At 35.0% G+C, this 13,703-nt stretch overlaps 1 protein-coding gene across 11 annotated transcripts in view; it reads left to right on the top strand.

Annotated features, from left to right (window-relative positions):
* The window catches only part of LOC136033317 (neuroligin-4, X-linked-like), a 185,402-nt gene that overhangs the window by 53,342 nt on the left and 118,357 nt on the right, over window positions 1-13,703 (top strand). For all 11 annotated transcript variants that reach the window (XM_065714108.1, XM_065714110.1, XM_065714104.1 and 8 more), the window contains one exon: window positions 3,467-3,638. In XM_065714108.1, the coding sequence (XP_065570180.1) occupies window positions 3,467-3,638 (172 nt within the window). The remainder of the gene's footprint in view (window positions 1-3,466; window positions 3,639-13,703) is intronic.

The following is a 13,703-nucleotide window of genomic DNA, read 5'->3' as shown; positions in this document are numbered from 1 at the left end:
TATTGTGTCTCAAAGCTCTGTTTTTAAATCCCAACCAGATCCAGTAACATTGGGGGAGTTGAAGGGGGAAGCCTAAAATCTTGAAAAACGCTTAGAATGGAGGGATCGGGATGAAACTTGGTGTGGAAAATAAGCACAAGTCCTAGATACGCGGTTGATCTTACCAGAACGGATCCGATCTCTTTGGGGGAGTTGGGGGTAGTGTTAATTCTGAAAAATTTGAAAAAATGAGGTATTTCTTACTTACGAAGGAGTGATCGGATCTTAATGAAACTTCATATTTAGAAGGACGTCGTAACTCAGATATCTTATTTTAAATCCGACTGGACCCAGTGTCATTGGGGGGATTTGGGGCGGGGGAACCGGAAATCTTGGTAAAGGCTTAGAGTGAAGAGATCTCTTTGGGGGAGTTGGGAGGGGGTTAATTTGGAAAAATTAGAAAAAATGAGGTACTTGTAACTTAAGAAGGGGTGATCAGCTTTTAATGAAATTTGATATTTAGAAGGATCTTGTATTCCACAGCTCTTATTCTAAATCCCGAACAGACCCGGTAACATTGGGTGGAGCTGGAAGGGAAAACCAGAAATCTTGGAAAACGTGAAAATTGCGGTATCTTTATCTTACGAATGGGTGATCGGATCTTAATGATACTCGATATATAGAAAGATTTTATGTATCAGATGCTTCACTTTTAATTTGAATCGGATTTGGGGACATAGGGGGTTGTAGGTGGGAAACAGAAATCTTGGAAACCGGAAATCTTGGAAAACGCTTAGAGTGTAGAAATCGGGATGAAACTTTATGGAAAGAATAAGCACAAGTCCTAGATACGTGATTGAAATAATTGGAACGGATCCACTCTCTTTGGGGGAGTTGAGGGGGGGGTGTTATTTCAGAAAAAAAAATGAAGGAATTTTTAACTTGAGAGCGGGCGACTGGATCTTACGGAAATTTAATATTTAGAAGAAAACCATGTTTCAAAGCTCGTATTTTCAGTTCGACCATGTCTGGTGACATTGGGGATGTTGGAGGGGGGAACCAGACATCTTGGAAAATGCTTAGAGTGGAGAGATCGGGATGATACTTGGTGGGTAGAATAAACAAATGTCCTAGAAACGTGATTGACGTAACCGGTCTGGATATGCTCTTTTTGGGGGAGTTAGGAGTGGGTCCAGTGCTTCGGCGAGTTTGGTGCTACTGGACGTGCTAGGACGATGGAAATTGGTAGGCGTGTCAGGGACCTGCACAATTTGACTTGATAAAATCGTTTTTCCAATTTTGACCATCTGGGGGGGGGGGTCTGAAGAAAGAGGAAAAATTATAAAAAGAGGTAGTTATAACTTATGAGTGGGTGATTGGATCTATATGAATTTTGATATTTACAAGGACCTCGTGTCTCAGAGCTTTTATATAAAATCCCAATGGCCATTAAGCCTCTGATTTACCTTTTAAATGAATCTATTGATTCTTAGAATTTCGCTAGAGCTCAAGCCATATCAGCTCTTAGCTCTTGACTCTTCCGGCCTCGTTACAAGTGCCATATGAGTTCTTAGCTCTTGTTTATTTAAAATAGCTAAAGAATTGGCTTATTATGCTGATATATAGGATTCAGTAAGCGTAGTGTAACCGATATTAGCTAGGAGCCTAAGAAGCTTTTTCTGATTCTTAAAAATGAAACGAAACACCACCTTAAAGTCAAGGAATCCTATTGAAACAAACCCAATAGATTCAGCGTATCCGAGAAACTCATTGTAGAAAATTCAAGCTTCCATGTAAAAAAGTGGAAGTTTATAATTTAGCCAAAGGTATCACGGATGCTTGTTTATTTGTTTTTTCTTTCTTTCTTTGTTTCCCCCAGATTAGAGATGTTACGGGTTATTGTTAAAGGAAAATTTTATCGGGTAAAAATAATCTACAGTATCTTTCCGTAGGGGGATTTTCAACTGAAAAAATTATCCATGGGGGAGCTCTCAATGGGATAAATCCTCAAGAGGAAAATTTTCTTCGGAAGAAACTTTCTATGAGGGGTCATGGGTATCTTTGCGAACAATTCTCCTCGGAGGAGGGTATTTCTGGCATGATTATCAGAATAAAACACAGATTAAGGTCTCTTTCAAATGAAAGTGTATTATGAAAAAAAAAAATTAATCTGGAACCATCCGCAAGAAATTTTCCTGTGGTATTTTCAGCTAAAATTTAATTTTCCTGGAAGAATTTTCCTAGTGGGGAGGGGAGGGGTATTTGATGTTGGAATTAATTTCCTCTGAGGGGAATGAGAAGCCATTTTGACATAAAATGGCCGAAATATCATATTATATGCCAAGATTGTTTTAGTCTTAGATTGATCATTGTCTTAGATTCTACAAGAACAACTCCTAAAACACGAGGGCTTTTTAATTAATATAAAAAGCCTTTTTAAAATTTCTAAAAAGAACCTTAGTGCGAAGAGGTAGGTACTGAGGATTGCAAATCCCTCCTCTCATTAGGAATAACTTCTGTCCGTTTTAAATTTTGATATTGCTCCTTAATTTCAATTGAAAAAACTCACTTATTAATTTAATTTTTTATTAGGATCATCACTTGAGTAAGTATTACAAGATAGAAGTTCAGCCTTGTAAATGTTATCATTGATACTTTGTTTCAAACTTGTTAGCTAAAAAAAATACATTCAAAAGGTGTTTTGATGAAGGGAAAATTGGGAAAATAATGTCAAACGTTTATGAGAGGCTTGGCCCTTGTGTGATTATCTATTATCAAACAAAATGAAAGTAAGGAATAAACCAAAATCCAAACAATAGCCAATAAAAGATTTGAAACCCAATTAAGTGTAAAAAAAAATTATGAAAGATCTAAAGAATCTTGCCGGAAAATTAGAAAAAATTCTAAATTACCATCGGTCACTTTTTATTTTTATTAATCAATTTTAATGGCAACAATCCGAACAAGGTACAAAGTAATTACATAAAAAAACAAATCAAAACAGGCTAATGACATTAATATAATTTTTTTCCTTGATACTGTATAATACCTAAACAAAGTTACAAATTTACATCTGAAGCTTGAAAGACTGATGTGAAGGTTCTGTCACAACAATAGAAGGAAATACTACTGAACAGTGGAAATTCGTCAAGGAGAAAAATATCAGTAAAAGATAGGCGAAATATCTTGCACTCAATTTTTGCAGCCTTGAAGCATAGCATTGTATTTCAATTATCCTTGGAGGGTGTCATTTCCACTTATTTATGCAATTTAAAAATAGAATTCAAGACACTGTAGCTAGTGCCAAATTATAAATACTTCCAAATTCCTAGAGCACACATAAAGACGAATTTAGAACTAAAGGAGAAATACAAGGAAATAAAAAGTAAACCAATAAAATAAGAGGAAGAAAGAATGTGTTCATTAATCTTCTAGGTAACATTTCTAGTTTAATCAGTTTTCGTTACTTTTAATGGTTTATTTACAGGTGAAGTCAAAATAGCCTCAGTTGAAGCTTTTCTTGGAGTCCCATACGCATCAGCCCCCGTCGGCTCCTTGAGACTATTGCCACCAGCCTCACCAGGCTCATGGACTGGAGTTAAGTTAGCGGCCATGCACGGGCCTGCTTGTCCCCAAATTCCTCCTGATGTAACCAACAGGCTAGTATATGGTTTATTTTACGTAGGTATCGTTTTAGGAAACTGAATTTGTACTTCACTTTTATTGTGCTTGATTTAGTAAGTTGTAAATTAGAGGTATTTCAGTAGCTGCTGATAATGAATAAAACCAAGGCTGACAACATTGAAGTCACGAAAACATATGCTAAATCTAAAATAACCTATTCATCCTTTGTAACGAGTTGCTTTGAATTTAAATGACAATTATCTTTTTTACAACTACAAAAACAGGCAAACAAAAATCAAACATTCCATGGTAACCATCAGATTAAACATATCAGATAAGTTTTCTGTAGAGATTTTAAGCACTTACCGACAAAAATGAGGATTTTGTATTTTTTGCCAGAATAAAGGTCACCCAATGCGTGTTTATTTATGTGTTTGTTTTTCCCCGGGAGTGATGGTATCAACCCAATTTTCCAAGAAGATCGAGATAGGGCTCATTCAAACGAAATTCGAAAGTGACTTTTTAAGGACTTTGCCCATTGATGACACACATTATTTGTTATTGGGAAATATACAGAAATTTTTAGAGGGGAGTTTTTAAGGGGGGATATTCCTCGGGAAGAATTTTCTATGGAGAAAAACATTTCTTGGAGGGATTTTCCGTGGCAAAATATATACAAGGGGGAGGGGATTCTTTGTAAAAATTTTTAAAGTGTCCAAAATTAGGAAAAAATGAAAAAAAATTCTTAAGTGAAAGAGCGGAGAAACACTTATACGAGGGGTCTGCCCCTTCTTCAAGCCTTTCGTCTTATACTATAATTTGTGTTTCACCAATTTTTTTTTTTATTCTGTGAAAACACAAGAGGTGTTGAAGATGGATGAAAAGTAATTTAAAGAATTTGAAGATTTTGGATGTAAAGAGTAAGGGTGGAGGATGGGGTAACATCACTCACATATGGAATAGCTTCTGTTCGTTTTAGTTTTTAATATTATCTACTTAATTTTATTTCAAAGATCTTTGCTTTTTAATTTTATTACAAAAAGGAACGATTGCCATATGCTCCATTTATTCAAAAACCTCAAATTAAATCGATTATTTTACTTCATGAAAATTGAACCAAAATGATGACAACTTTTTCGTAAATATGTTAATATTGAACCCGTTTAAAGCTTCTGGTTACATTTGTAACTCTTGCAAACATTAAAAATAAAATGAAAAGACAAATGTTGAAGAGCAGCAGATGGATGGTTAAAAAGTCATTCTGAAACAATAGGTTCAGTATGCATCCAAAAGTTATTTGTTTAAGAAAGATTTGTTATTCTAGAAAAAAGGCTAAGGCGTCAATTTAAAGCATTCTCTATTCTTATCTACTCCCCCACCTTCTTATTTCAAAGTTTAACTGGGTATTGATTTTTAATATTTTTTTAAGTAGCTAGTTTACTGTAATAAATTGAAAAAGGACGTTGCTAGCTCTGCCTTTTCTTTTGTTTTGAAGCCTTACTAGAGGCCATATAAAACATTTTTCGCTGAGAAAACTGGTGAATCCCAACGGTAGTTAATAAAAAGTTCCTGCTCATATCATAAAGACTTATTGTAAAGACTCAAGTCCGCTATGACTCAACCTTGCACAATAAAACTGCGATATAATTTGAGTCAATGTCGTATTCCCCTCAGCCCCATACATTAATGGAAGTCCTGTTTAATACCACGGATTATAATATTATAAAACCTTAAATATGTTCCTTACAAACATGGCAATACAAAAAATAAAAATAAAATCAATAACTGCAAGTGAACGAATTGTCTAAGAGTTATCTTGGGCCTTGGAGAACTATGGCAAACCAATATTCTTAGAAAACTGTTAGACTATATATGCGAACTGGAAATGAATAGTTCTAATGCTCTTTCAAGTAAAATAAAAAAACTTGTCAAAGCAAAGTGGCGTAATCTATTTTTTTTTGGCACAAAACAAAAATTTTGACCCAAAGAAGGTCAAGTTCATATCGAATAAAAATTCGGATATAGCCAATCGATTCTAAAATTACCAAAGAATTTGTAGTAACGAACTGTAAGTAAGGAATGACACGGCTAAATAGTAACTGAAACTTTAAAAAACGGAATTTCGATACCAATAAATATGTCAGAAGAATTAAATTTTTATGCTAATTTCAAATAAATAAGTTTCATTAAGTTTTAATTTGCCCATCAAAGGTTTGGAGCCGGAGAAAATATGTCTGGTTTTCTATAAAAACAAAGGGGGGTACAGTTCTAAAAAACTGTATTTCGATACTAATAGATACATAAGAAGAATTGGATTTTTAGGTTGATTTTAAATGTATAGGTTTCATCAAATTTAGTCTTACCCATCAAAAGTTACGAGCCTGAAAAAAATTGCCTTATTTCGGAAAATAGGAGGAAACATCCCTTAAACGTTATAGTATCTTAACAAAAATCACACGATCAGATTCAGCGTATCAGAGAACCCTACTGTAGAAGTTTCAAGCGCCTATCTACAAAATGTGGAATTTCGTATTTTTTGCCAGAAGTGATCACGGGTTCGTGTTTATTTTTATCTCCAGGGGTGATCGTATCGACGCAGTTGTCCTAGAATGTCGCAAAAGGGTTCATTCTGACGAAAATTAAAAGTGCTAGTGCCCTTTTTAAGTGACCAAATAATTGGAGGGCATCTAGGCCCCCTCCCATGCTTGTTTTTCCCCTAAGTCACTGGATAAAAATTTTGAGAACAACCAAAAAAATTTTGATCAAACAACCTAATAATCATGTCCTTGGGGATGACTTGACTCCCCCACAGTCCCCGCGTGAGGGGCTGCAAGTCATAAACTTTGATCATTGTGTACATATAGAAATGGTTACTGGGAAGTGTTCGGACGTTTTCAGGGGAATTTCTTCTGGTTAGGTAGAGGGGACGGAGGAGAGGGGGTTAGTGGGATGATCTTTCCATGGAGTATTTATCATGGGGGAAGAGAAATTCCATGAAGGGCACGCAGGATTTTCTAGCATTCTTCAAGAAAAAAACTTTAGTAAATATGAAAAAGAAATTTCAACTGGAAGTAAGGAGCAGCATTAAAACTTACAACGAACAGAAATTAATACGCATATGAGGAGGTTCATCTCCTTCTAAATACCATGTTTTTTGCGCTAAAATATTTTTCGAAATGTCAACTATTTATTCTACGACCTTTTTGATTCAGGGGGCATTCTCACAGAATTGGGATAAAACTTAAGCTTTAGTATAAAGAGCGAGGTATTGACGAGGGGGCGAACCCTATCATATACGTAATAAAAATATACGAATAATGAAGCTCTTCGCGTTATTCGTAAGTTACATAAGTTACGTATATTTATTACTAATAAAAACGTTCGTTAAAAAGTTAAAAGTTCTAGTTGCCTTTTTAAGTAACCAAAAGATTTGTAACCTCCTACCCACCCCTTTTTTCTTAAAATCGTCCGATTAATACCATGAGAAAGCCATTTAGCCACAATTGAAACTAATATAGAAATTATGTTTAATTGTTCAATTGCGGAGAGCCAAAATAAAACATGTATTAATTCAAAAACCTTCAGAAATTAAATAAAAAACAAGTTTTTTAAACTGAAATTCAAGAATGAATTAAAACTTAAAACAAACAGAAACTACTCCGTATTTGAAAGGGGCTGTTCCTCCTAAACGCCCCGCTCCTTACGCTACAGTTTGACTCTCTCTCTCTTTCTCAACTTTACTTTTTAAAACAGTAAAAACCTTTAGCGTAAAGAGCGGGGCATTTTGGAGGGAACAGTCCCTGTCAAATACGGAATAATTTCTGCTCCTTTTGATTTTTAATGCCGCTCTTTACTTTTAGTTGAAAAACTTGTTTTTTTGTTTAATCTAATTAAAAATCACACCACCAGATTTAGCGTATCACAAAATTATACTGTAGAGGTTTCAAGCTCCTATCTGCAAAAAGTTTTTTTTCCAGAAAAAAGATTATGGATTCCTGTTCATTTGTTTTGTTTTTTTTTCTGTTTCTTTTTCATGGGTGATCGTATTGACCCAGTGGGCCTACAATATCGTGAGGGGCTTATTCGAACGAAAATTAAAAGTTCTGGTTGCCTTCTTAAGTGACCAAAAATTGGATGACATCTAGGTCCCCTCTCATACCACTTTTTTCCCAAAATCGTCCAGTCAAAGTTTTGAGATAACTATTTTGTTCAGCATAGTTGAAAGGCCCAATAACTATGTCTTTGGAGATAACATGACCCCCAGAGCCTCTATGGGAGGTCTTTAAGTTATAAAATATGCGCAGAGCTTACGTATAGTGTTTGGTATTGGGAAGTATGCATAAACTTTTCATATGGGGAGGGGAGAACGAATTTTCAGCTTGGGGGGATTTTGTACGGGGATATTTTTACCGTTCAGGGATATTTATCCCTGCCGAAACGCTGTATCTCGTTTCATTACCGTGGACATATAGCTAAAGACTGCCCCAACAGACACACCTGTTCAAGATTTGGATCAGTAAATCAAACTTTCGATCGTAACAATCCTTGCTCAGAGCGTATGTTTTGTTCTGAATGTAATATAGCGGGGCATACTTGCTACAGCATAAAATGCCCGAAGAAATACCAACCTACAGAGAATATCACCAAAATTTGTACCTATATCTTGCTATGTCTACCGACTTATCAAGAACTGTTCAGTTTATTTGATGGAACAATGATATTAGCGGCATCGTTGTTGCAAAGATCAAGATTCCTAAAAAATAGATTCCTATTAGGAACTGAAGGAAAGCTGAAGGGCCTTGCCCACCATTGTTATTGGTGATAGTTGTCTAAGACCCGTTGAAAGTGTTGTTTATCTTGGTCTTCCCATTGGCTCCTCACTGAAACACACCCGCCGGCTCGTTCTGAACATTTAAAAAAATATCACGCGTTTTAACCCAAAAATCCTAGCGTCAATTTATAATTATGTTACAATATCTCAATTACTTTACCTAGTCCCTTTTTGGAAAAATTCAACTGAGGAAAAAAGTAAACTCAGGTCCACTTTCTTCAGATTTTCTAAATATTTACTTCGGTTTCTCCCTTGGAAAAGGAATACCAAAATGATTAATAAGTTTAAAATAACTGATCGTGAGCTTGCCATTTCCAAACTGACTATTGAGAATAATTGAAAATTTCAATCCACCCCTGGAGCAAAATCATCAAAGTTTAGGTGTATTTATATGTACGTACATTCAGTTGTAGGTTGGTGAGTTTTTAGTTCATAGTTATTATTTTTCTTCTTTGTGCGGAAGTGTAATTTTTTCTTTTCTTTTTTGTCTTTTCTGTTGGAATAACGGGTGATAAATAAATAAGTAAAAACATAAATAAAATATATACATTTTATGATGTCTGAGCGCAATAGCGCTGCGTCGGTAAAGAACACTGTTGGGAAAATATATTTCGTTTTCTGATAAGGCCACTTCTTATAGAAAGAGTTGTCGTAGAAACTTCGAACGGAGCTGACACGATTGGGAATTGAAAGTTCTAGTGCCCTTTTGATAGTCGAAAGTGATTGAAGGAAACACGCTCCCCCTCATTCCTTTCATTTCATCAAATACATCCAATCAAAATTATGAGATGACAGCGCTATAGCGTTGCCTACACTAAAGGCGATCGATGAGGCTTCAATGCTTTATAATTTATTTGTTTATTTTGTTCCGGAGGCACTTCATATGGAAGGGGTGGTCCTATAAACTTTGGAAGGGTTATATCTGCTTTTTAAATCGGAAGTTATAGTATCTTTTATAAGAGTCAAAACGATCGGAGGTTAAATAGCCCCCCGCCCTCTCTCATTACCCTGTTTATGCATAAATTTCGACAAAATTTTGAGATAGATATTTGGATACAAATGGTTCAAACGCCAGATAACAAAACACAAGCGTGGAAAAAAAACCTCAAAGCCTGGGTGTAAGTGTTGTAAGTTATGCCCTAGGAGCATATGTGGTTTTTATGGAAGGGATGGTTTTATAAAATTCAGAGGGTGCTAATTCAATTCTAAATTGAAGTTTCATTACCCCTTTTAATCGTCAAAAGTGATCAGGGGAATCTTCACCCCCACACCCTGTTTCCCTCAAATGCATCTGGTCAAAATTTTGAGATTGTCATTTCGTTCCAAATAGTCAAACGATCAGATAACAGAAAACTTCTGAGTAAAAGCCAGAGGAAGGGTTGGAAGTTATGCCCCGAGGTATATAAGATTTTCCACCTCAGGTCCTCGGATATGCGGACAGGTTGTCTTAAATTAGACTGGGCGAAAATATTCATAGAATCTTTTAATATTAAATTACTATAAATTGGGCTGAAGGAAATATCTCCCGTGTCTCTATTTATAGCCAAATTTCTTTCTACATGTTTTTTTTATCTCAATTGCCTCTTTAAAAGATTTCGGTAGGCCATTTACCGTAGATATTAAAGTTGCCTCTTCAAAAAGAACTAAATGGTCAGGATTTTCGTATATATGCTGGGCCAGGGCTGAATCAAAACTGTTGTACATAAAAGGTTGAATGAGAGAGTGAAAGAAGATCTTTATTAAGGAACCAGGAAAACAATGACTAGGCTTCCAAAAAACTCCTAGATTTCTGGAGAGCTAAAATTTCACAAGAACAAAGACGTTTGAAAGAAGGATTTTCTTCCAATAAAATACCCAAGAATCGTGCATGTCAATCAGGGGGACGAGTTATATCACAATGAGTGGTAGAAATAGAAATAGTGTTCCAGATTCCTTGAGATCTTTTTTAATTTTTCAAAATTAATTGTCCTATTCTTAGATTTGCAAAATCTACTATAATTGGTCGATAATTTTTTGATTTTTTAAAGTCATTATTTGGGATAATTTAAAATTTTCTTGGATGCCAGAAAGTTTTTCGTCAAAGGTTCTTAGGAAGGTAGCTTCATTGACTTCAGATGTGCCACATTCACGAACACCAAATACAATAATTCGGTTTGTGATAGATTGCTGCTCCAAATGGACATTAATATTTGTAACATCGGTCTGGATGGGTCTCAACTAGGACTGGACTTGGACAAGGCCGAGTTCAAACTTCGAAAACGTTGTTTACCAGCTTTTGAGTCCTCGTAGCCTTTTCAGCCAAAGCTTTTTTTAGCAAGATTTTTAAATCAATTTTGAGAGCAGCATAAATATCTTGCCTGATAACATCCAATTGATCAGTTGTAGACTTCAGGCAATCTTCTTTTAAGAGGTTTTTCTGCTGTCCAATAGATAACTGTTAGCTAACATTTCTCCAAAAATCGTTTTTCTACTGTCCAACTAAAAACTGTTAGCCAACATTGTTATAGGGTTTTTCTAACAAATTGATTACTTGTTGAAGGAAATTGTTGGGGAATTTACTACAAAATATTCAGAAATAAACAGGATGGATACTTTTTATGCTTAAAATATTGACAGAGAATCGAAAACTGCTACTATTTCTCATTTTTCTTCTCTTCCCCTTCTAGATTTTGAGGCATCTTTTCTGACAATCTCATTGGATGAAAATCAATTCTTTTATTGAAAGAATAGAAAAACAACAAAATTGCCACGTTCATACATTTTTGAAAACTTTAGTTCATACGATACGTTACGTTCATACGATACTTTATACATTACATTACATTATACGATGCATTACATTTTCCGCGCTACATTACGATACATATACGATACATTACATTTATACGATACATTACATTTTTCGTCAATTAAATTGATTCCTCAGTCTATCAGTCACGTAAATTAAGTTGTTAGAAAGAGGTATGGACAACCTAAAAGTCATGGCAATTTGATATTATCAACAACCTGACAGTTTTGCTCATGCAGTCAAATTGTAATGTCTTACTAAGTCGATCCACTTCCTCCAATCATAGGATAATTTATGCAAATGCACTAAACAGTAACTTCGGGAAAGCTTATGTATTGGTGTCTTAGTTTTCACCTAAATTCAATACACTAATACTTTGCCAATCAATACTAGGTCCCTTTGTCTTTGTTTCACTTGCTGGCATTAATAGTTAAATTTTGTTTTTCTAAGAGATGTGATCACTTTGAAATATTCTATTATTTGAATTTCAAAGCTTCAGCGTCAGGTGGGTATTATCGAGCTGAGGTAAACTCACTGCATCACTATCAAGATTAGAATTTTCGTTTGAATTCCCCGACAAATATCAGGGTTCGAGAATTGTTAGCTAACAATTTCTGTTAACTAACAATTCTGTTTCCGCCTTCCAAACAAGTATTTGTTAGTTAATATTGTTAGAAAACAATTTGGGGGTGGAAAAGCCCCTTTATGCTTAGGCTCTCAGTTATTGTCACTTTTACTGTTCAAGAAACTTTTTATTTTATCTTTCAGTAAATCTTCATTACAAGATTCAGCAGGCAATTTATGTTTCTGCTTCATGCTAGCAAGAACTGTCAGCTTTTCATTGATTAAAACGAACAGAAATTACTCCGTATATGAAATGGGTTGTCACCTCCGCAATCCCTCGCTCTTTACGCTAAAGTTTTTAATTGTTTTAAAAAGTAGAATTGTGGCAAAAAGTCAAACTGTAGCGTAAAGAGCGAAGGATTGTGGAAGTGACAACCCATTTCATATACGGAGTAATTTATGTTCGTTTTCAGCTTTAATGTCGCTCCTTGCATTCACTTAAAAAAAAACTGGGTTTTTTATTTAATTTCTGAACGTTTTTGAATTAATACACGTTTGATTTTGGCTCTCCGCATATAAATTATTAAAATAAAATTTGCATATTAATTCTTTTTTGGCTAAATGGCTTTCTCTTAGTTTTGATCAGACAATTTTGAGAAATAAGGGGTGGGGAAGGAGGAATAGTTGCCCTCGAATTTTTCGGCTACTTAAAAAGGCAACTGGAACTTTTAATTTTTAACGAACGTTTTTATTAGTAAAAAATATACGTAACTTAAGAATTAACTTACGTAACAAACCTTTAGATTCTTATTTTTTTTAATATGTATATAAGGTTGTCTCTCCCCTCGTTAATACCTCAAACTTTACACTAAATCTTAAGTTTTGTCCCAATTCTTTAAGAACGAGCCCTGAATCAGCAAGGCCGTAGAATAAATAGTTGGAATTACTAAAAATACTTTAGCATAAAAAGCGAGATATTTATCTCCTCCTAAATACTTCGTTCTTTATGCTAAAGTATTTTTAGAACCCCTCAAATGAGTAATAATCTCTGTTTGTTTTAAGCTTTAATCCTACTCCTTACTTTCAATTGAAAAAACTTTTTCATGTTTATTTTTTCATTGTTTTTGTTATAGTAATGCAAGAAAATCCCGCGCCCTTTTCATTGAATTTCTCCTCCCCCATGACATATTCCTCCAAGGAAAGATCCCTCCATATAGCCGCCTCCCCTCAACCTCACCCCCAAACCAAACCAAAATCCCCCTGAAAGCGTCTGTACACTTCCCAATAACCATTACTGTATCACACAGTTCGTGGTAACGAACTGTAGAAAGGAGCGACCCGGCTCAATAGTAAACTAAACTCTAAAAAACTGATATTGATGCTAAAAGATACATGAAAAGAATTGAATTTTCACGCTGATTCTACATATATAAGTTTCAATTAATTTAGTATTTGTCATCAAAAGCTACGAGCCTGAGAAAATTTGCCTTGTTTTGGAAAATAGGGGGAAACATCCCCTAAAAGTCATAGAATCTTAACGAAAACCACACCATCGCATTTGGCGTATCAGAGAACCCTATAGCAAAAATTTGAAGCTCCTATTTAAAAAACTGTGGAATATCGTATTTTTTGCTAGAAAAGAAATCACGGGTGCGTGTTTATTTGTTCGTTTGTTTTTCTTTTTTTTTGTTTTTTTTTCTTTTCCCCAGGGTTCATCGTATCGACCAAGTGGTCCTAGAGTGTCGCAAGAGGGCTCATTCTTGCGGAAATGAAAAGTTCTAGTGCCCTTTTCAAGTGATCAAAAAAATTTGAGGGCACCTAGACCCCCTCCCACGCTCATTTTTTTCCAAAAGTCAACAGATTAAAATTTTGAAATAGCCATTTTGTTCTGCATAGTTGAAAACCATAATAATTATG

This window comes from Artemia franciscana, chromosome 11 (genome assembly GCF_032884065.1).
Source record: "Artemia franciscana chromosome 11, ASM3288406v1, whole genome shotgun sequence".
Taxonomy (NCBI): domain Eukaryota; kingdom Metazoa; phylum Arthropoda; class Branchiopoda; order Anostraca; family Artemiidae; genus Artemia; species Artemia franciscana.
Note: the sequence above shows the minus strand (reverse complement) of the source record. Positions and strands in the feature narration are given on the sequence as shown.